The sequence below is a fragment of the Danio aesculapii genome, chromosome 15, assembly GCF_903798145.1.
Source record: "Danio aesculapii chromosome 15, fDanAes4.1, whole genome shotgun sequence".
Classification (NCBI taxonomy): domain Eukaryota; kingdom Metazoa; phylum Chordata; class Actinopteri; order Cypriniformes; family Danionidae; genus Danio; species Danio aesculapii.
This window is the reverse complement of record NC_079449.1, coordinates 47,786,130-47,811,089: the sequence shown is the minus strand read 5'-3', so window position 1 is coordinate 47,811,089 and position 24,960 is coordinate 47,786,130. Positions and strand designations below refer to the sequence as shown.

The 24,960-nt window shown below is 35.3% G+C and overlaps 2 protein-coding genes across 3 annotated transcripts in view; both read left to right on the top strand.

Moving 5' to 3' along the window:
• Positions 1-2,556, top strand: part of wdr62 (WD repeat domain 62) — a 42,607-nt gene extending 40,051 nt beyond the window's left edge. For both annotated transcript variants that reach the window (XM_056473304.1, XM_056473303.1), the window contains exons 30-31: positions 440-534; positions 2,170-2,556. In XM_056473304.1, the coding sequence (XP_056329279.1) occupies positions 440-534; positions 2,170-2,430 (356 nt within the window). In that variant the 3' untranslated portion in view covers positions 2,431-2,556. The remainder of the gene's footprint in view (positions 1-439; positions 535-2,169) is intronic.
• Positions 2,557-4,862: 2,306 nt separating this feature from the next.
• LOC130242403 (protein Atg16l2-like) overlaps positions 4,863-24,960 on the top strand; it is a 66,714-nt gene continuing 46,616 nt past the window's right edge. Inside the window, exons 1-9 of the mRNA XM_056474509.1 lie at positions 4,863-5,158; positions 6,384-6,453; positions 10,191-10,251; positions 10,809-10,882; positions 13,833-14,084; positions 16,811-16,876; positions 17,079-17,168; positions 21,001-21,054; positions 22,833-22,938. Coding sequence (XP_056330484.1) covers positions 5,029-5,158; positions 6,384-6,453; positions 10,191-10,251; positions 10,809-10,882; positions 13,833-14,084; positions 16,811-16,876; positions 17,079-17,168; positions 21,001-21,054; positions 22,833-22,938 — 903 coding nt within the window. The 5' untranslated portion in view covers positions 4,863-5,028. The remainder of the gene's footprint in view (positions 5,159-6,383; positions 6,454-10,190; positions 10,252-10,808; positions 10,883-13,832; positions 14,085-16,810; positions 16,877-17,078; positions 17,169-21,000; positions 21,055-22,832; positions 22,939-24,960) is intronic.

Below are 24,960 nucleotides of genomic sequence, written 5' to 3'. Positions count from 1 at the left end.
TCCGACGTCACATAGTTGGTTCCGTTCCCTCAGCTGAACAGATACAGTGGAAGGACTGAACCGGAGACTGTAAAGGCTAATTTAACCCAATGCATGAAGTTATGGACATGGAACTAGTGTAAATCCAAGCATCAGATGTGTGTCTAATTCCCCTTTTAATTACTGATGATTTGATGTGCTTTGCTGTACTCTGTGTTCGCTGCCTGTGTGGGTTTCAACCAGGTCTGGTGGTCTAATTTTTTTTTCTCTCCTTTTCATTGAGTTCAGTTATATACTAGAATGCTTTTAAAGTGAAAAGGTAGTGTACATGAGGGCAGTTCATATTGTTTAATATTCTAATTAATACAAATTCAAATGCTTACCATTGTCAGTTGTCTATACTGATGTGCATTTGCAAGCCACCAGAGTCACTGATGAAAATGTTGATTTTTGTCTTAAGGTCTTTCTGTGGAGGCGTTGAGTGTTCAGATGTGTAAGGAGATGGTGAATGAACTCTGGCACACCATCCATAAAGCAACTGACTTCTACAGCAAGGTGATTTACTTACATCTGTGTTAGGGGGAGTTATAATCAGGGCCAGACAGAATCTGCAGACTTTTTTGCCATCTCTGCACAGATCTTTATAAAAGATCTGTGGATTTATGTGGAATGATTTTGGGAATATCATAACTTAAAACTTAACATGAAATAAAAAAAATGAAAAAACTTTTAACTTTTATTTAATATTCACAATGCATATCCAATTTGATCCACTTATTGAATAAACAAAGCAATATATCTCTCATAAGTCGACTGAATTACAGAAAATATTACTTTACAAACTGTGCTGTAGATAAATCATATGAACATTTGCATATCAGTCAATAATTTTACTGAATTAATTTAAGAACTGAATAAATCTTAATTTACACAAGTAAATAGACTCAATGGTTGGCTGGCTGTTAAAAATAATTTTGACCTTAAAATGGTTTAAAAAAACTCAAAACTGCTTTTATTCTAGCTGAAATAAAACAAATAAGACTTTCTCCAGAAGAAACAATATTAGATATACTGTGAAGATTTCCTTGCTCTGTTAAACATCATTTGGGAAATATATAAAAAAAAAAAGAAATAAAAACTCCAAAGGGGGGGCTAATAATTCTGACTACAACTGTGTGTGTGCATATGTGTGGGTATATATGTGTGTATGTATGTGTGTGTGTATATATATATATATATATATATATATATATATATATATATATATATATATATATATATATATATATATACACACCTATATTACTTTTAATATATATAAAAGATATATTTATAAATTACACACAAACTTTTTCCAACATACTTCAAAATATCATCTTTGTGTTTAAAAATAAAGAAACTTATAAATCAGGACCCACTCTTCTTGACAAATGATGTGTGGAAAACACACTCTTTCATCTCTCTGACTCTTTAACTGACCAGTTTTGCACATTTGCACTTGACACTTCCTAACAATCACTCCATATCTCTAAAAAAAGATTTGCATTTATAAAGTGTGCCTGACACAGGTGAGTGGGATTGACAGACCACCTGTAGAAACACTTTTCTCTCTTCCGGCAGCTAGCTCTCTGCACTTCTCACATGGTCGCCCACTGAAGGTAAGCAGGGCTGCGCCTGGTCAGTATGTGGATGGGAGACCACATGGTAAAGGTAGGTTGCTGCCGGAAGTGTTGTTAGTGAGGCCGGCAGGGGGCACTCAACCTGCGGTCTGTGTGGGTCCTAACGCCCCAGTGTAGTGAAGGGGACTCTATACTGCTCAGTGAGCGCCGTTTTTCGGTTGAGACGTTAAACCGAGGTCCCGACTCTCTGTGGTCATGAAAAATCCCAGCTTGGCCTTTAAAAAAAAAGAGTAGGGATTTAATCCCGGCATCCTTGTGTGTACTGTCTCTATCTTTTCTTGTTGAATCGCTGAAAACCTCCTCAATTGTGACTAAATATAAATGTTTGGAAATACAAGTATGAGTAAATGGTGAGATCATATTCATTTTGGGGTAGACTATCCCTTTAATCATATTCATTTTGGGGTGGACTATCCCTTCAAAATCTAAAGTAAATCACGTCTAACGTACAAGAAATGCAGCAATAAAAAATTAATATATTCAATAGTGTTCCTTGTCCTACTCTCCACAGCTGTGCTCCGTCCCCGAGTTATCAGAGCAGCAGGAGCAGATGAAGGGCGTTCTGCAGGAGGTGTTTATGGGCGTACAGAGCGAGTTGAATTCAATCTGCCCACAAAAGACGCAACCATCAACCAAGAGCATCCGTCCCATACCCGAGGACTCTCCAGGCCGTCAGCTGCGGGATGACCGAGCCGTGGCCCTTCTGGAGAAATACTCTGAAATGCTTTTACTGCGAATGACTGAGAAAGGAGCACAGGCCACGCTGGAGTAACGGCTCACTTCCTGTCATATGATTGGCCAAAATCAGCTGCCAAATCCCCCAAAAAGCACCTTTAAACCTTAACGTGTTACATTTGGTTTTACCTTTTTAAATAAACCTGTAAATGCATATTTGAAACTTGTTTGCGGTGCCGAGTCCTCTGCCTTTTTTATATTTGTTTTTAACACTACATTTCAGTATACGAGTGTGTGTTAAGCCTCACACACACTTCTTATCTTTAAAAGACTTCAATCAAGGCCTGTTTTTCGAAGTGTTTGTGAAGTCATGTACAGTTTTGAAACCGTGTTACTTTTGAATGCACACAATAGAATTATGTAGCGAGTTCTCTTGAAGTTCAGGATGTTTGATGCTTTTGTAGCTCTTCACCATTTCTACAGGGTGTTCCGTTGTCTTATTTCGAGTGTTTTCTTTCTGACGAGTGCTGAGTAGATGGTTTCTGAAGCATCAGGCTCTGACTCACAATTTGCCTGCACTGGTGTGCTGATTATGCTTTAATGTGCAATCTATTGTTGTTTTCTTTTCACTGAACAGCGTGTATAGTTAACCTTATTTTTTTTAGGAATGCTCTGTAAATATGTTTTAATCAGCCATTTGTGTTTTAATATTAAACCTTGAAATTGACTTTTTTTTTTGAGGTTATTAATGATTTTGAACAATATCTAAATAAATGTTTTAAAATGTGCATGTTTATTCAATCTCACCTTTTTGTAATTTGAAGTATTACATAACAGCTTTCAAAATTAGCGCGAGATTTTGTAGCCTTTGTGCTTTGTTGTCATCCAGAACAGTCATGGAGGTGTGACTGGAAGTATCAGAGTTTAGTCGTGCACATGAATCGTCATTGAGTGACTTGTGGCTTCTCTGCGAGTGTTAAATAATGAAGGCCGGAGTGATTGTACAGCTGTAGCTTTTCACTGGGCTTTATTAGAAACAACAACAAAGGAGAAATAGAAAGGTTTTTTTTTTTGTTTTTAGGACCGAGGGCGTAATGAGTCTCTGTAATGAGCAGCCGCTTTTAATTTGACTGCAGTCGATGAATTCTAGTAAGTATCTAACATTTAGTGTGTTGTTTTATTCATTTATTACCTCATAATAAATTAAAAAATGCCAGAACTAGTTTAAAATGATTTCAATTGTCTGCACCTTCCATTCACCTCTACTGTGATTGCTCCAGATTGAGTAATCGATGAGAAAAGCCGCTTAACATTTGGTGATAAACATAACATGTACTTGCCCTCAAGTTGTTTCAAACATTTCTGATTTTCTATTCATCTGGTGAGCACAAAATGAGATATTTTGAAGAATGTTCGAAACCAGTAATCATTGATCCACAGTAGGAAAAACAAATACTATGGAAGTCAAAAATCTTCATCTGTTGTGTGTTTATTCAACAATAGAAAGAAACTCAAACATGTTCGTGACAAGTGAAGGATGAGTAAATGATGACTAATTTGATTTTGGATGAACTAAGCAAAAAACAACAACATTAATTTAGTGAATAAGAAGGGATAAATAAATCTTAACCTGACTTTACTATAAAACTTCTGTTGTATTTAAAAAAATTATTAAAATGTTTTTTTTATTATTGTTATTGAAAGAAATATTAATGAAAAAAAAGCCAAATCATCCGTCCACCCCTCTATAAATCTATAATCAAATTCTGAAGAAACCATTTTGATTTTTAAGAATCCGTAAATACAGTATGTTGGGTTAATCTGGAATTTATTATAATTATAATTGATTATAATGCTTTAATTAAAAATAGAAATCAATTCACTGAAACTTTCATACCTTATAAAGGAAATGATTTGAGGCATGTTTTTTTGTGTCTTTATGAAACATTGATTTTAATAAGTTGTATTTAAATCATTTGTGCATGTGTCACTCAACAAAACATATAATAAGAAATTCGCAAGATTAAAAGATAGCGAATTATAATTTAGTACTTGACCAATCAAAGAATAAATCTGGGCCGCAAAGCCACGCCCATGTCTTTGACGGATTAATCCTATTGGCTGCTCTACTCGTTCTTAAAATGCAGTATGTTAAGTTAATCTGGAATTGATTAATTTAATTAAAAACAGAAATCTATTCGAACTGTACAGGTATGCACTTCGTGTCTTTATGAAAGATTGATTAATAAGTTATATTTAAATTGTTTATTACACTCAAAACAGTAGGCTATAATTAGATACATATTATATTATTATTATTAAATTATATAATAGGATATATACACATTATTATAACAGAAGAATTATTAGTATGAGACCATAGTGACCAGTCAAAGAATAAACATTGCCCGCATAGCCACGCCCATGCTTGATTTGACGGATTAATCCTATTGGCTGCTCTACTGGCTGTGTTTGTCCGCTTGAGACGCGCTCAGAGATTTGTGTCATGATTACTCATCATGATGATGATGACAGCAGGCGGGTCTCCATGTGTTTACAGCCGCGCAACAACTCACTTTCCGCCGCTTTCCTGTGCGCTTTCCACAATGGAAAACAGACACACGGGTTCAGGATGACGACCAGGAACTATGACTAGGAAATTGTACCGTTGTTACTGCGGTTTTTATTAGTGTTTATGATCATGGCGGCGGCGATAAACTCTGAACTTCAACGCCAGAACGAAACATGGAAGCGTCACATTATCAGACAGCTGAAAACCCGCAACAGGACTCAGACGAGCCTCTTCCAGGACATTATACAGTCATGTAAGCTTTATTAACTGTTAATAGCGTGTCACTTGTGTCAGCTATGCAGTATTATGAACAATACATGAGAAGGAAATAGTTGTTTTGATGCAGAAGTTGACGTTGGCACAATGGGTTATCCATTTACTGTAATATAAGCTGGTGTTTTCAGTATGATTAAGCATTTAAAAGGATAGTTCACTCTAAAATTGAAAATTATGTCATTATTTGCTTACCCTTCACGTTTTCTTTCTTCTGTTGAACAGACAAGGAGATATTTTGAAGAATGTTGGACACCTGTAACCATTGACTTTCATTGTGTTTGCTTTTCTTACTATGGAAGTCAAAGCTTACAGGTTTCCGACATTCTTCAAAATATCTTCTTTTATGTTTAATGGAATAAAGGAACCACCCGAGGGTATATAAACTGAGTAAATAAACTATCTTTGCCTTTAAGTATAGGATGCAATTATTATTAAGTATGAGGCATGCTTGTTAAGATACAATACGTTTAGTGATAATGTTGTAATATTTATTACATGTTGTTATTACACACATTTTTAGATACTGTTTTTAAAAAGATATCTAAATTATATTTATAATTCTATAACACGTAGGATGTGTGTGTATTTTTATTTATTTGATAATAAAACAAATAATTAAAGGGACAGTTGATACAAAACTGAAAATTCAGTCATCATTTACCCAGCTTTCACTTGTCTCAAACTTGGCTGAGTTTCTTTTTTTCTGTTGTACACAACTGAAGATATTTTGAAGAATGTCGGAAACCTGTAACCATTGACTTCCATTGTATTTGCTTTTCCTACTATGGAAGTCAATGGTTACAACGTTCTTCAAAATATCTTCTTTTGTGTTCGACAGAATAAAGAAACTCATAAAAGATTGATACAACTTGAGGGTGAATAACTAGTAAGTAAATTTTAATTTTAAATGAACTATCGCTAAGTATTTATATACGAAATATGATTACGCTCAACTTATTAGCACTGATCTGACAAAGTACGGCAAGCTGAAGTTCTAATTTGCATTCGTACTGATTCATAATTCTCAAAATTTAGAGTCCTTGTTGTTTCCGTGAATCCTCACACTTAGGTGCCAATGGAAAATCTCATTAACAAACACACTTGGAGTGAGTGCATGTAAACATCAGCCGGCCTCTTTTAAAGCAAATATTACAATCGTGCTTGTTTGTAAGTGGATTTTTTTTGTCTTGTCGTGTTTGTAGATCACAGCCTGCTGGAGAAGTCCAAGCAAAGAGCCCTCATAACCAAAGGCATTCTGGGATCAGGGTCAAGGTAACCTTTACTCTGAGTCATAACATGCTTTAATGTTACATTGTAAAAAGGGAAGCCGTGCAGAGGGGTTTTTACCTGATCGGACCCTAACCTAAAGCTAAAATAAATTTAGAAGCTACATAAAAAAAAATGTGTCACACTTTATTTTAATATACTATTCACGCTATTAACAAAGCATTAACTAAACTATTTAGCTATATAAACTGCTAATTAGTTGCTTATTAATATTTAGTAAGCTGTTATTTGGGTTTAGGTTAGGGTATTGGCTAGGATTAGAGGTATAAAATAAGATCATACTTTATAAGTGCTAATAAACAGTTCATATCTTAATAATAAGCAGGTAATAAGCCAGTAGTAAAAGCTGCAAATTGTTGCTTAAATTAAAATGTGACCAAGAAATGAAATGTGCAGTTTGCCATGTTAATTTGGTCTCAAACTTTATATTTTACAGATCAAAAAAGGTGTTTTAATTGTAGAATATTATTTTGACAGTATTTTACACTATTTTGTACAGTAAAAACTGCTATTTTTACAGTTAAGCAGCTTAAGCAGTAGAAAAAAAACCTAAAACCAAACATTATTTTGCCTTGATTTTGTATATGGCAAATCAGATTGTCTTTAATCTTTTACTGTTAAAATGATGAGACTTTCTTTTTCCGAAGCACATTTTAAACTAGAGGAAGCAAACTCTTGGCCGATCATAATGAGTGATCGATTAGTCTTAATATTTCTGTGGAGTACAATGCAGAAACCGTTCCATTTTTCTTATTCATTACACATACGTACGGTTGAAGTCCAAATAATTACCCCCTTTATGAAACTTTTTTTTTATTTATCCTAAATGTTATTCAACAGAGAGATTTCATAATTTTTTTATGCCATAAATATGATTATTTACACAGAGACGGTTTTTCCATTTTATAAACCCACCCCAATAAACCCTTAATCCACTGCCTATTATTAATATCAACAGTAATAATTATAAAAATATTAAGTAAAAGCAGCAGAATTGCAAAAGTTGTGTAGTGTCATAAAATGAAGTAAAAAAATTAGACGATAATAATAGATACTACATTAAGGAAGTGCTGTGTTATCTTACAGTCGCTGCCTAAGGACAGAAAGAAATTACATAGAAATGAATCCTCTTAAGTCCTTGCTGTTAAATCCACTCTTGTATGATTTTGAGTCTTAATTTGGTTGTAACTTTTTCTGTGTTCAGCTAGCAGAATGATTGATGAGAAATGCTTTGAATTTCAAAACAAAAGCTCAACAATGCACTCTGGGGAAATTTACTACCCTCTGTCATGTTAGGGATGAAAATATTCAATCATTAAACTGCTGTAAAATTGCATCAGATTAATATATATATTTTTTCAAAATTTGTGCATAAATCTGTTAATCAACCTCAATCCTGATCAAAACTACTAAATTGTCAATCAAAAATGCATGATTAGATGCTGTCATGGCTTTGCAATAAAAAAAATGTGGTTATAATGGAAGTCAATGAAGCTAAAACAGTCACGGACTGTAAATTAGGAAGAAAAATGAAAATCTTATTATGCATCAAAGGCAATGTTGTTATCAATCTTTCACATGTCAAAGAATGTGATAAAAGGTTAAAAAACTTCAGTCCACAATTGTTTTTTATATTGAAAATAAGTAATTTTGTGTGTTTTTTTCACCAAATGAGTGACATCATTTATAAATTTGGCAATTAAAGAGTTAAATATCCTATACTTTTTGTTTTATCAGGACTGGGGTTGATTAACAGATTTATGCAGAAATAACTTGAAAAAATATGAATCTGATGCATTTTTACAGCAGTTAAATTTAGTGGATGTATTCATCCCTAACATGACAAAAGGTAGTACATTTGAACAGTGCACAAGAGAAATCTGATAAGAAGGGTTGCCAAATATAAGAGATTTTGTGAGAACATCAGGTCTTGAAGCCACCGTGATGCATTTGGCAGATTTGTACATTTCCAATGCAATAAAATTAATCTGCAAGCCAGAAAAGATTTAAACAGGATCACAGTACATTATATTTCACTAGATATTTTTTAAGATACTAGTATTCAGTGCAGCTAAAAAAAACGTAATTATATTAATTATAGGCAAGTTAGGGCAATAAAGCAAGTCATTGTTTAATGATGGTTTGTTCTGTAGACCAGTGTTTCCCAACCCTGTTCCTGGAGGCACACCAACAGTACATATTTTGGATGTCTCCCTTTTCTGACCCATTAACTTCAGGTGTTGGAGTCTCTTCTGATGTTATGATGAGTTGATTCAGGTGTGTTTGATTAGGGAGAGGTTGAAAATGTGGACTGTTGGTGTGCCTTCAGGAACAGGGTTGGGAAACACTGCTGAAGACAATCGGAAAAATATATTGCTAAAGGGGGCTATTATTATTGACCTTAAGAAAGGTTTTTAAAAAATTAAAAACTGCTTTTATTCTATTCAAAATAAAACAAATAAGACTTTCTTCAGAAGAAAAAAGATTGTTGGAAATACTGTGAAAAATTCCTTGCTCTGTTAGACGTAATTTGGGAAATATTTAGTAAATGGGTAATAATATTGACCTGAAATTTACACTCAGAAAAATGACATTTGGTGTTTGTTCAAACTACTTTGAGATAAAACAACACAATTCTTGAGTTTTTTTGCCACAACAATTTTTTTTCAATCATCAAATGTGTACAAACTAATAAGTTAACTTAATTCCTTCATGTTGTCTCAACACAAATCAATTGTGTGAAACCCAGCATTTTTATAAAGTTTATAAACACATTAAATAACAAGTGTTCTGCTAATATTCCAGCCAAACTAGAAGAAATACAAATATCTCCTTGAGACAAAAAAATGTGGAAATATTATAAAATTATATATATATTATAGTATATAGCAGTGGTGTAGTCGGGGCTATACGCACGTATACTCAGTATGCCTACTTTTTTCCACTAGCTGTTTGGGTTTTACGACTTCTGAGGATCAATAATTGCGTATACCCTCAGTATACTACTTGTTTTGCTGTTTAGCCTTCCCCTTTAACTGTATACCAATTTTTTTTAACTCTCATCCTAATTTTTTGCAATTGGTGCATTTTTGTTTATATTTTGCACCATTCCCTGACCCCTGACCACAGCAGCTGTGAGAAAATTTCGTGGGTTTTTCAAAGTTAACTGAATGATGTCTGGCTGAAATGTTCAGGTAACATTATAAAACAGCATTGAAGAGTTCCCACTTAGATATGCTTGGCGTGTAAAGCAGGTTTGGCATGCTGTCCCAGGAGAGAACCCTGAGCTCGGAGATATTTGAGCCCAGGGCTCCCGCCCGGTCGATAAGCATATCAGGAGATCCGAGATCAGGTAGGTCTCGAGAGCTCCCCCTTTAGAAAAGGGAGGAAAAGGAGGAGATGGGGTGGAAGGGGGGATTCTTCCAAACGAAGATAGAAACAGTAGGGAGAAAATGATCCATTTATAGTAAACTAGGATCACTCTGATTGGATTATTACTGATTACAGATGAGCAGCCAGACGTGCTCAATTATATCACATGCTCCTCTCCAAATTAGTTTATGAAACTTCACGTCTCGCTGAAATGTTCAGGTAAAATTATAATACAGCATAATAATACACCACCTTTTTCTTTTAGGACTACACCACTGGTATATAGTATGTAGTATAGTGTAATTTTGCACATACTCTTGATCTCAAAATGCTTTTTTTGGCATGTGCAGGATCTCACCAGTTCCCTCATCAGAAGATTCGCTGGCGTCCCTAAAGACCACCACCGGTGAGGTAGGAAACAATATGGGGAAAAAATCTGCCTCTCCTATAGGAAAAGCAGCTGGACCGATTGGATTACTATTGAACCTTTATATAACAAACTCAATTTTATGGTGCAAGTCGTGACCTGCTTCGGTAACCAGGTTTACAAGTTGGCCTGCTTTTATCTCATCATGTTAGCAGACAGTCAGTCGTCAAAACCAACAAGCAAAACCTAAACCTGAAAGACCTGAAAAGAGCATAAGATAAAGTCTGACATGATTTTTTCAGCACATAATTTGGGCAAAAAAATAAATTGTCTGCTCTTCACCAGGAATATGATCGAGTAAAACCGGTTTTCACACCTAATACTGTGTAGAAGCTGTCCTAAGATCAAAAGTATGTGATAAAACCTGCTCTTTATCGACACGAAAGTCCTCTGACCCATATATACTGTAGCTGATCTAGCACATTAAATCTCCAATGGTCAGATTATAAGCTGCTGCAGAGTTTGAGTTTTGTCTTCATAGCTGTTTTCATTTAAATGGGATTTCTTCTTTTGGCTAAGACGGTTGTTTTTGTTCCTTCAGCTTGCATACCAAGTGGTGGAACTGCAGCAGAGAGTCCAGATGAAGGAAGTGACACTGGATGAACAGCATAACAAGTAAACCTTCTTTCATGACATAAAAGTAAAACAGGAAACCTCAAATACCGTCACCCTTTTAAAGTGGCCATATTAGGCTCAATTAAAGCTTCTTAATCTAATGCATTTAAAGGATTTTTGTCATACCGAGGTACTACATTTGAAGGCACTGCATTTGACCATTTAAATAGACAAATAACGGTGGGGGAATAGCTAGGAGGAGGACAGGACCCTTTAAATAAGAATGAAAATCACACTGTATCTTAAATAACGTTGTTTTATTATTGAAATAACTATGTATGGGCGACGTGGTGGCGCAGTGGGTAGCACAATCGCCTCACAGTAAGAAGGTCGAGGTTCGGGCCTCAGCTGGGTCCCTTTATTCATCAGGGGTCGCCACAGCGGAATGAACCGCCAACTCAGCCAGCATATGTTTTACACAGCGGATGCCCTTCCAGCTGCAACCCAGCACTGGGAAACACCCATACACTGTTACATTCACACACATACACTACAGCCAATTTAGTTTATTCAATTCACCTATAGCGCATGTGTTTGGACTGTAGGGGAAACCCACACAAACATGGGGAGAACATGGAAGCTCCACACAGAAATGGCAACTGACTCAGACTCACTCGAACCAGTGACCTTCTTGCTGTGAGGCGACAGTGCTAACCACTGAGCCACTGTGTCACCCTGCTTTAGAAGCTTAGAAAGTTAAGTAAATAGTACTATTACTATTCTATACTATAGAAAATAACATACAAAAATAATAAGTATATAATAATAATTGTTAAAACTACAACCCCGCCAAGCAATTTTGCGTTTATAGGTAAAAATGGGAATTTATTTGTTTGTTTGTAGGTTTCTTCTGTGTTTTTACTTCTGTTAATAATAATTATTATAATTCCTTATATTTATATAGCGCTTTTCTGGACACTCTTACACATTAGGGGAAATCTTCTCATCCACCACTGTTGTATCTGCCAGCTCAGTCAAGTTAAAAGGAAAATATGCAGCCTGTTTTTTAAACTGTCTGAGTGTATTTATGCACCATCATTGACCTGCTTCAATTTTGTGCCTGTTTAGATTTAACCAGCTAGTTAGGAATAGGGTCTGGGTTACACGTGCCCACCTCTGAGCAAACTATAGACTCCGCCCTCCTCCAGCCCCTTATTGTAAACAGATAGCAAAAGACACCGACAATGCTGCATGTTGTTTCTCTGCTGTGTGTTTGGATGTACCTTTAGAGACTCACATGTGTCTTAACACAGAATCGCTGCTTTAGAAGAGGCAGCAGTGAAATGAATTAGTTTTATATATGAAGGGAATATCCAAGAACTCCTGACTGCCTTACAAAACATCACAATTGCATTTAAAAGATGTAGCTGTATCTACAATTTGAAACGCAAGTGTTTTTTATATATAATGTGTGTTTGTTTCATTTAATTTATAGTTACAGTGCATCCGGATGGTATTCATAGCGCTTCACTTTTTCCATGTGATTTTTTAGGTTTTTAATTTTTAATAAATTTGCAATAATTTCAATAAATCTTTGTTTACATTGTTATTATGGCGTATTGTGTGTAGAATATTGAGGAAATAAATGAATTTAACACATTTTGGAATAAGGCTGGAACATAAATGTGGAAAAAGTGAAGCGCTATGAGTATGAATACTTTCCGGATGCACTGGATCTGTTTCAAATCACTTCTGTTTAGAATCAAATCATCAACCTTCATGTCCAGAGCTGTGTTTGTTAGTGTGGTGCTGATTTCTCATGCACTGATGCACAAGAAGAGTCTGCAGATACACTTGGTGCTAGCAATATGACCACCAAAAACTGCCCACTAGTGTTCTCATTCATCCATCTCTTTCTGACCGAGACAGATCTGTGTTCAATGGCTGAGTGATCAATATATCAAAGAAAATATAGAAATGATCAAAAACAACAATCGATGAAATGTGTAAACCATTAGTTAAATAAATAAATAAATAAATAAATAAATAAATCCAGAGTGTCTCCAAAATTGTGTGTGGGTGCTTGTACACGCAGAGTCAATTTAAAAATGTTGAAAACACCTCATGAATTCTTTTACTGCATCGATTTCTGGATTATCAATGCAGATATTAAAATCACCAGCAATAGTAAAATAGTCACAGTCAGAGATTATTATCGATAGCAGCTCTGTAAAATTATTAGTAAATGTTGGAGAATATTTTGGAGGTCTGTAGATAAGGATTTGTGCAGCTTTGCATTTGTTAAATCCAGCACCAGATGTTTGTTTGAATGCCTTTTACATTGATAATGGCGGCTGCAATGTCAAGCAATGCTAAATTATATGCAACAATTGTAAGAAAAAAAAAGGAAAAACGTAATAAAGTGTGGCCACATATCTAACAAACGACTTCAGGTGACATTTACCAAAAAATGCTTTTCTTACTTAGCTTAGCTTTAGCAAAAACAGCTTTGCTAGTAATTTGGAAGATGCTTAGTTTGTACAGGCGAGTTTGATTAAGATAGCTGCTAAACTGTGGATATCAATAGCCTGCAAAAGACAAAAAAATAATAATAATAAATTCAATTGCAGGAGACATGTCTTAAAAATGAGTTTTAATTACTAGACTTTCAGCTTAGTCTAGATCAGGGGTGGGCAAACTTGGTCCTGGAGGGCCAGTGTCCTGCAGAGTTTAGCTCCAACACTAATCAAACACACCTGAACATGCCAATCAGTGTCTTCAAGATCACTAGAAATCTATAAGCAGGTGTGTTTGATTAGAGTTGGAGCTAAACTGTGCAGGACACCGGCCCTCCAGGACTGAGTTTGCCCACCCCTGGTCTAGATCTTCACAATGGAAACCATAGTGTGGCTAATCAAATTCCTGAATGTCACAAATGTTGTAAAAGTGTTAGCCCTTTATTGTGGATCTGGCACAACTTGTATTTAGCATTCTTTTCTTCTACATGTAGGTTGTTTGAGGTTCAAAACCATCTTAGTATTATGGCATTAGAACACAGCGAGCTTCAGGAACGCGTGACGGAGGTGCGGACTGGAAACCGACTCCTCAAACAAAAATATGACTCTCTCCTGGAGCAGCACCAGAATATGGAGAAAACATACCGGCAGGAGAAACTCCACAGCGCAGAGGTCCTGGAGAACATGATCCGACCAAAACAGCAGGCTGCTGCCCGCATGAACCATCGCAATGAGAAGAGAGTGAGGTCAGATGGGACACATGTGGGTCAAAGATGAAACAGGCTCATTCTGTTTCCCATACATTAGAAGTTTTAGTTCTTTTATGAGCAAATATTTCACATCAAAATATACCCAAGAGACCCAATTATGTCATCAAGTGGAACAAAGTAAATCTTCTGTTGTCTGGCGACACAGTGGCGCAGTAGGTAGTGCAAAAAGGTCACTGGTTCAAGCCTTGGCTGGATGTCCAAAGGCATGTGGTACAGGTGAATTGGGAAGGCTAAATTGTCCGTAGTGTATGAGTGTGAATGAATGTGTTTGCATGTTTCCCAGAGATGGGTTGCAGCTGGAAGGACATCTGCGTAAAACAAATGCTGGATAAGTTGGTGGTTTATTCCGCTGTGGTGACCCCGGATTAATAAAGGGACTAAGCTGAAAATTAATGAATGAATCTTGACATTACTTAAAATACCAAGTTGTGGCATCAAAACTTAAACCGGTGTGTTTAACTTACTCATTAAATAAATAAATAAATTTTCATTATTATTTTAAGTTCTCTGAACTTAACATTTTGATTTGTTTAAACGATTCACCATGTCTCTGTTTAAAATGAGCTTGCTGTTACAAAATAGAAGCTTACTTTTATAAGCACTGTAATGTGAGTGCAGCATAAGCCTAATAAAATGGTTCATGTGAAAAAAAACTTGTTTTCTAAGTTATTTAATGCAAGTAAAGAATATAAAAGCTAAAAAAATTGGAAGTTTAGTCTATTAGCCGTTTTAAGTTATCTGTACTTAAACATTTAAGTTATCTGTACTTAAACATTTAAGTTAATTCAATGAAGAGACCACATTTGGTCAACTCATTTAATTGAGTTGTCGATTTCCCCTTTATCAAATAAACCGAGAGAATCACTTTCCTCAAAGCATTTGAGTAGTCTCAACTTATAAGGGTTTACAGTGTGGTGAATAATTTTAACAAATTAAAATATTAAGTTCAGAGAACTTAAAGTATTAATAAATTCATTTTTTCCCAGTACTGGGTTGCGGCTGGAAGGGCATCTGCTGTGTAAAACACATACTGGAACTGTTGGCGGTTCATTTTGCTGTGGCGAGCCCTAACAAATAAAGGACTAATCTGAAGTAATATGAATGAATGAAAGCAGCTGATTCAGATTGCTTTCAGTTTTCTTTGATAAAAAGAAAGATCAGAAAAAGCTGAATTTATCTGAAAACAGAAATCATTTCTGACACTATAAATGTTATTATCATTACCTTTGACTAATTTAAAGCATCCTCGCTAAAGAAATGTTTAATTTTTCATAATTTCTTTACCAAATCCTGAATAAATAAGATACTGACTTCAAGCTTTTAAAATCAATAGTGTGTAATAATCAAAATAAAATTGAACATTTCAGATAAATGCTGACCTTTAGATCTTTCTATTCATCAAATGCTGAAAAAAACCCACTCAACTGTTTAATTAATAACATCAGAACTGTTTATTTACATGAAATAATAATAATTCATTCCTTTTCTTGTCGACTTAGTCCCTTCATTAATCTGGGGTCGCCACAGCAGACTGAACTGCCAACTTATTCAGCGTATGTTTTACGCAGCTTCCATCTGCAACCCATCTCTGGGAAACATCCATACACACTCATACACTACAGACAATTTAGCTTACCCAATTCACCTATAGCGCATGTGTTTGGACTGTGGGGGAAACCAGGGCACCTGGAGGAATCCCACGTGAACGCGGGGAGAACATGCAAACTCCACACAGAAACGCCAACTGACCCAGCTGAGGCTCAAACCAGCGACCTTCTTGCTGTAAGGCGACGGCACTACCTACTGCGCCACCACGTTGCCATAATAATAATTACAATAAACATTTCTTGAACAGCAAATCAGCTAATTAGAAAGTTTTCTAAAGCATCATAACTGGAGTAATGATGTTTTGAAATCACAGGAATAAATGCCATTTTAAATGTATTCAAACAAAAAACATCTATTTTAAATACACACATATATATATATATATATTTGCTCGTTCAAACTACTTAATAGTTTAAATGAGCTGAAACAACACAATTGTTGAGATTTCATTGGGACAACTTTGTGTTGGCACAACATGAATGAATTGTGTGGAACCCTGTATTGTTTATTTTTACTGTTTCTCCTGTACTTTGGGTCAAATAAATGCAGTTTTGGTTAGCAAAAGAGACTTTTTTCATAAAGAAAAAACATTAAAAATCTTACTTTTCTAAAGCTTTTGGCAGTGCAGTTACGTTTACATGTGTAGTTATATATGTTTATGGTTATATATATATATATATATAACCATGTGTATGGTTATATATGTGAAATGAATATGATATATATGAAATTATTATATATTTGTGATTATAATTATTATTATATATATATGTGATTATTAGAGTGCTATTATCAAACAAAGACTTGGAATAGCATGACATCAGATTAATAATTTCCCTCTAGTAGTTTAAGCGGCGTAAAGAACAGCAAGTCCCTGTCAAACAGCAGATTGTTTGTTCAAATTAAATGATTTAAAAGATGGTTAATGTAGTTAATGAATTAACTAAAGTGTTTTGTTAAACCAAAACTGTATTTCAAAGTTTACTTTTTGTTCTCGTGTGGAATTGAATTGGCAAATAATTTGTCAGGCTTTTCCCTGGTCTCAAATGTTGCCCATTCCATGAACGTCTCATCTTTATTATTTCATTTCCTAGAGCCAGAGAGGCCAGCATTCACAAAGAGCTTCAGGAGGCTGCCAATAAGAATGTCAATATTAATGAGTGAGTATCAACTTCATAAACCGATACGTCAACGTGAATGTGACTTCCAATCAAATCCCTTTTAATTCACTTTCTTCTGTGAAGCTCAAATGGAGAAATGATTGTTTTGAGCTTTCACAATTCTATAATATGCCTGTTCATGGGGATTGCGTGTGCTTTTGGTCGTTTGTTTTTCATGAACGGTTTTGCTTTCACCTGTCAGAGAGTCTGGAAATGTTTCACCTCCCAATCCATCATCTCCACAAAGTGAAACTGCAGAGAGGTTGGAAAGATCCCACGGGCCGCTTTTCAGGTGACAGTAGAGGCATTTCTGCTCTATTACTGCAGTGATTTTATGTTGTTTTTATCATTCAGTTTGATCTATTCGTCACTGGAATTAACATGCATTTCACAGTGATCCAATCGCTAGTGTTTTCGTCTTGTATTAGCGTTCAGAAGTGACCACTTTTCAAACTGACGGCTGTCAATATATTTTGGTTTGTACTGAAGATCAGCTAAGAAAGTATATATTTAGAGTTTTTTCATAAATCTTTCGAAGCTTTACAGTGTGGGGGTAATTTAGAAAATTAATAAAAATAAGAAATGGAAATAAATCGTAATCATAAAAAATATGTACACTGTAAAAAGCGATTGGTTTGCTTTAAAAAAGTGAGTAAACTGAAAATAAATGTATGCTTTGTATGTTAAACTGCATGTTTAAAACTAACTGTAGCTTTTAAATCAATTAGTTAAATTTACTTTAAAAAAGTAAGTGGACACATTGTTTTTAAAACGATTAGTTGACTGTACTTAAAGGTGCAGTAGGTGATCTGCCACAATGCTAACCTGTTAGCATAAATCTCTGAAGCACAGTCCCTCCCCTGCCGTCCAAAGCCACGCCTCCTGAAAACACGACGGCGCAGAATCCTCTCATGTGTTGAGCTAAAGCTAAAGCTTGGCCGGTGGCCTGCAGGAATTACAATCATTTCTAAGCCATACTTGCTATTTCTGACCGAATATTCAGAGTAGAGGTAAACAATATAGGGAACTCATCACAGGTCGTCATTGTTGAAAAACGAACAATGAAATATACTCTAGTCTCCTAGAGTTAAAAAAGTTGACTTGAACCAATGTGATGTGAATATAAAAGCAACTACACCTCAGTAAAGCAGGCTAGGCGGAATAGCGCTATTTACTTATGTTTTGATGTTAAACTAAATCAAAATCTACATTATCGATGCTGTAAAATGATCATGACACATCAATCATTAGTCATTAGTCACATCAATCTATCGATGAAAGATTTCAGTGGCTGAACAACACTTCTGTGCATATAACCCATTCGTAAAACACAATCTACATCAGCTCTGCGTGACTAAAATAGAACAGAACATTACCTGTCTAAAAGAAATACATCAGCCATGGTGTCGTCCATCCTCCAGTGTGCAAAAGTAGCTCCAGTACTATTCAGGTTTTTAAAAGGTTCCTCTCGCTCTCTCGGATCTGCGTAAAAACATGCGTGCAATAACTCAAATCTACATATGCTGACAGACAGTTTGAGCTACTTATCAGAATCGGCCTGACACTATTTTAATTGGACGAACATATTTTAGTCTTCTACATTATCCAGAATATAAGAATACATATAAATACAGGTAGGTCATTTACTTTAGTCATTACTATTGGAATGTGAGGAGACTTTCACCCAGCACAACAAAATATGTTACTGAAGACAATCACCTACTGCACCTTTAAAGGGAGTAAACTCTTTCATTTTAAAGCGATTAGTTGAATTTACTTACAAAAATTGAGTAAACCAATAAAAACTGTTATAATAACTGTAATAACTCTGTTTAAAAATAACTGTCGCTTTTGTTGACTCTACTTAAAAAAGCTGATTAAGCCCATTGTCTTAAAATTGAAGTAAATCAATTATGTGTATATGTGCGTTCTGAGTTACAACTGATTTACTCACTTTTTAAAGTAAACTCACCCTATTGCTTTTAAGGCAACGGATTTACTCACTTTTTAAATTAAAGTAACTAACCACGATTTACAGTGTAGGCCTATAGAGAGAAAGAGGTGGGGACAAACCTTTAAAATCCTGATTCTTGTCAACAGATTGCCAGGTGTTCGCTAAAAAACTAGCCCAATAGTAGTCAAAACAAGCTCAATAATATCAAAACTCAAACTGTATATTAGTAATTATAAAGATTAGTGTTAAAGTCATCTTACCTAAAGGTGGAACACAACACTTTTTTTGAAAGGCTCCTTTTACAAGTCTCCTAGAGTTAAAAAAGTTGACTTGAACCATTTTTTTATCTATTCAGATTGACAAACAACTGTGTATATATAATATATAATTGCAATATAATATATTTATAAATAAGTCTAAAGTAAACATTTAAGATATTAGTTAAATTGTAACTTGACAGAATTTCTACAGTAGGTTACTTATACTTTTGCAGTTGGTAGAATAAATATGGTAGAGTAAAACATTTCAACACAGCCTTATAAATGTAATTAATGCAATATATCAATATATATGTGGTTGGTGGAATAAACATGATGAAGTTAAACATTTCAGTGCAACTATATAAATGTAATTAATGCAATATATCAAACATTTAACCCTTCACGGACAAAAACCAACCAACCCATCCCATAGCAAGTGGATAAAAGTAGGCCAGTGTTGCAGGAAAACCACAAACGTGGCAACACTGATATACAGAGAGAGAGACTGTAGACTTAAAAAATGCTGGGTTGTTTTCACTTTACATTGGGTTAGCCCAGTTAGGTCAAATAACCAGTTGGGTTAAAAATGTAGTAAAAAAATGTAACCCAATAATTTGGTTTTGCTGAATTACCCAGCGTTAGGCTTAAACAACCCTAATATGTTATAGTGAATGTTGTTGGGTCTAACATGTACTACTGTTGTAATATTATGGGGAAAATAAGAAGCTTTCATTGCGATCTGTATTCTAATGAAAGTTTTTGAACAAAATTCCTGACCTTAATGACTACCAGTCTACATGATACAAAGTGAGCTGTTGCTTTTAAAGTGAATAGTTGACTTAACTTAAAAAGCTGAATAAAACTATATGCATAATTATAAAAATGAAGTTAACTTAAAGGGATAGTTCACCAAAAAAAGACTCACCCTTTATGTTGTTTTAAATCTGTGTGAGTTTCTTTTCTCTGTTGAACACAAAAACAGATGTTTTAAAAATGCTGGGATCCTGTAACCATTGACTTCCATATTAATAGTTTTTTTTAGTTTGTTCAAAATGTTTTAGACCACATTAAGTGTCATACACATGTGATTAGATCAACCCAGGCTCATTCTGAAAACATACCTCTACAGACATTTCTGGAGACCGTGAAATACGACCCGGTGGCACAATTTTCTGCAGAATCTATAAGAGGTCGCTGTGTATGCTTTTTGAGATCTCAAATTTCCCTCGCGAGTGCCATTTGCGCCTGCTGTTCTCACTTAAACCCACCAGAGGCCGCTGTCGACTGACTTTTTGACAGACTTTGTGACTGACTGAGCGAATGATAGACTGACCCACCCACCCACTTCCCTAAACCCAACCAATTTTATCAATGGACCCGCCCACCCACTTCCCTAAACCCAACCAACACGTTTCAAAAGCAATCCCGAAAAAGAAAAGCCCTCGTCTGATTTTTTTACCACGTTTTCAGATTTTACCACATTCTCACCCTGCTATTTACTTGTTTATTTCATTTTTTGGATTCTGTTTTTGTCTTACCTGCTTTCTGGAACTGTTCTTCACTGAACTCGAATCCCGTCATCGTGGTCAACTCTTCTCTGCGTCTCAAGTCCGCCGACGTACATGGCGCGCTAACAAGACAAACTGGTTGTAGCTTGAATGCTATCCAAATGAAGGTAAGCTGGTAAGCGCGAAAAGGAATGGCATCACACCGCCCCGTAGCGTTCGTTTAAAAAAAATCAAATGCAGCCATATGTACCTCTGGCTATGTAATTCGCAGTCTCCAGAAACGTCTGTAGGGCTATGTTTTCACAATGAGCCTGTGTTGCATTATATTGATGAAAAAGCATCTTAATACCAGATGTAAACAGGTGGTAAAATGCTGAACTAGTAATTGTTTTACTCTTTCAGATCTGCTTCAGCTACGTCCCCCCGCATCATCAGCTCCATCAGGGGTCTTTTTGAGTAAGTTTCTCACTGAAAGCTCCTCATGCACAGCACAAGTGCTTCTTGTTTTTTAAGATCACGCCTCAGAAACCATTTGGTGTTGGGGAACATTATTTATTACTGCGTTTCATTCATTTTGGGTTAAGACAAGTGTCTCTCTGACACAGAAAGAAAATGACCCTGGAGTGCAACATTTTTTAAATTAAGCTTATAAATATTGTACTTGTTTTCTTTTTAGCCCTTGTTACCCCATTATCAGATTGTTTATATGAAGATTGTTTAGTTAAAGAAAAACTCTCATTATTTTAACGTACTATTTCTGAAAATGTTGCTTGATTTAAGAAATGTTTGATATTTAAACTCGAAGTAAGAAAAGCTTTTTTTAAATAAAGCATTGATAAATACTAAGAAGTATTTAAACGGTAGTAAAATACAGCAGTATTGATTAAATAGCAGAAAAACCTTCATAAAATGAATGCTCTGAATGCAAATCTTAACATGAAGGAGATATTTGTGGCACATTTCATGTATCAATCACTTAAAAACCTTAAAAGATGAAAGATCAGACCTCCACTGTTTCTTATGTAACCTACAGACTGATTTTGAGTATGAAATGTTTACATTTATTCAGTATTTGTTCAGAAAGTTGAAAGGATCAAGACTGTTTGTTTTCTCTTTCGTCCTGCGACACATGAAACCCCTTATCTTCACAGTCTACAGTCTTAGATATATACAGTTGAAGTCAGAATTATTAAGCTAATAATAATAACATCATAATAAAAATGCTAATTGTCACGAATAAACTGAAAAAAGCCCCCCGGACATGAAGAAGGCATGGAGCTAGTGTTTTTTATGTAATGTCCTTTATTTTTTTTCATATGTAAAGATATTTGTGTATTGCTGTACATCCTGTGTGTATTAAGCAATGTGCAAGCAATTCATCCTGCATAGGCGCATAACTAACGTGCTCTGCGCTGGACTTTAGACCAGGTTTTACTTGGGCAAAGGCGCAGTCTATTTTAGTTTCTCAAAATAGCAACGCTCCAACAATACGACTTAACACACCTCCTTTTTTGTCGGTGTTGGTGGTGTGGTGGTTGGTGCGTTGACATATGCACTCTGGTGTTTGTGGTGACCTGGGTTCGATTCTCATGGTCATGTGCCGATCCCTCCCCTTTCTCTGCTCCCCATACTCTCCTGTCGATTCTCTCTGCTGTCCTATCGAATAGAGGTGAAACCCTCTAAAAATAATAATAATAATAATAAAAAACACACCTCCTTTTTAGACCGAAACACTCATGAGTCCACAAAGTGGCGCAAATGGATTTGCTATTTAGAAAACGTGGCGCAAAACGGGAAAATTAGGGTTGCGCTGGTCTGAAAATAGCAACAAATCATGCTAAACATGTCAAAAACATTATAATCAAAACAATAGATAATCTAAAAATATATATTTCTGTCAGGGGCTAATAATATTGACCATAAAATGTTTTTAAAAAAATTAAAAACTGCTTTTATTGAAGCCGAAATAAAACAAATAAGATAAGTAAATATAAATAAGACTTTCTTCAGAATAAAAACTATTACAGGAAATACTGTGAAAAATTCCTTGCTCTGTTAAAAAGAAAATCACAATGAGGGCGAATAATTTTGACTTCAACTGTACGTGTAACACGTTACACTATGCTCTGTAACTCAGATTATACTTTTTCTGTGTGTGTGTTTGTGTGTGTGTATGTGTGTGTGTAACTGCTCATAAGTATTATTGATTGTTCTTCTGTTGTTTGTGTGTCCAGGAGGAAGATTCGAGGTAAATCAGTTTGCCGGTCAGAGGAGGATCTCTATATACCATTAGGAGTCTGTCTGGTTGCCAGAGTTCCAACCAAAGCAGTTTCTTCACTGGTGCGTACTGTTATCCACAACATAATGTGCTTCTCATATCAGATGTCATGTTGTGATTAATTATGGTGCTGTGAAGCAAGTAGAATATCACACATTTTACACTACTGCGATTTACCACTTCTGGTTGGAACTTGCATGCAAAACACTAAAACAAATCCTTTTGAATAAATACGGTTATGCTTCAAATGATCCATGTACAGTTGAAGTGAGAATTATTAGGCCACCTTTGCATTTTTTTAAAAATATTTCCCAAATGATGTTGAACAGAGCAAGGAAATTTTCACAGTATGTCTGATAATATTTTTTCTTCTGGAGAAAGTCTTATTTGTTTTATTTCAGCTAGAATAATAACGTCAAAATTAAGCAAACATTTTTTTCGATTGTCTACAGAACAAACCATCATTATACAGTAACTTGCCTAATTACCCCAACTTGCCTAGTTAACCTAATTAACCTAGTTTAGCCTTTAAATGTCACTTTAAGCTGTATAGAAGTGTCTTGAAGAATATCTAGTCTAATATTATTTACTGTCATCATGGCAAAGAGAAAATAAATCAGTTTAACTTTAACTGTATATAGTATATAGCACATTCCCAGTCGTGATGGCAGGAGGTCTGTGGATGATTAAAGGTCAATATTATTAGACCCCTTAAGGGTTAAGGTTTTTTAATTGCCCACAGAACAAACCATTGCATGAATGTGCATTAAACACTCCCATTCAGCAGTTTTCATGCATCAGTTGCCTCATTACAAACATATTAAGCCAATTTGACATGATCATATAGTACAGCACATTCCCTGTGGCTGGAGGTCTGTGGATGATGACTCAGTCGTGGAACAAAGCGTCAGTGTGTGACTGTGAAACACTGCAGCTCTTGTCATGTGCAGCCACTCGCTTCACACGTCCATTTTCATCTGAATAGCTGACAGCAGCAAGCAGCCCTACTTGTGGTATTCCGTGGCCTGCCACTTCCTTAAATGGAACTGTGTCACAATTACTGATTTGCATTTCCCGTTGATCTCTTGGTAGTTGGTGTGTCGGAATGTTCTAGTATGTTCAATGTTCACTTTATTTATAAAGCACATGTTATTACAAGAAAAGCTGACCACAGTGCTGTACACAAACAGCTGAAGTCAGAATTATTAGCCCCCCTTTGAATTATTTTACTTTTTAAAATATTTCCCAAATGATGATTAACAGAGCAAGGAAATTTTCACAGTATGTCTGATAATATTTTTTCTTCTGGAGAAAGTCTTATTTGTTTAATTTCGCCTAGAATAAACATTTTTGTTTACATTTTTTTATAAACAATTTTAAGGTCAAAATTATTAGCCCCTTTAAGCTATTTTTTTTCAATAGTCTACAGCAGTGTTTCCCAACCCTGTTCCCGAAGGCACACCAACAGTCCACATTTTCAACCTCTCACTAATCAAACACACCTGAATCAACTCATCAGAACATTAGAAAAGACTCCAACACCTGAAGTTAATGGGTCAGAAAAGAGAAACACCGAAAATATGTACTGTTGGTGTGCCTCCAGGAACAGGGTTGGGAAACACTGGTCTACAGAACAAACCATCGTTATACAATAACGTGCCTAATTACCCTAACCTGCTTAGTTAACCTAATATGTAGGGCCAGACGGAATCTGCGGACGTTCTTTGCTATTTCTGCGGAGAATTTTGGTAAATCTGTGGATTTCTGCTGAATTATTTTGGGAGTCTCATAACTAAAACCTTAATATGTAAAATAAAAAGTAATATGCTTTTAACTTTTATTTAATGTTTAAAATGCAAATCCAATTAGATTCACTTCATTTGGTAAACAAAGCAAGTCTCTCATATAATATCTCTACTGAAAGACTGAAAATATTACTGTACACACTGCACTGTACATAAATCAGCTGAACATTTTCATATTAGTCAATAATATTACTGAAATTAATTTAAACACTGAATAAATATAGATTTACACACATTTACTCAAGTAAATAAACAGAATTAATGATAGGGTAAATCTGT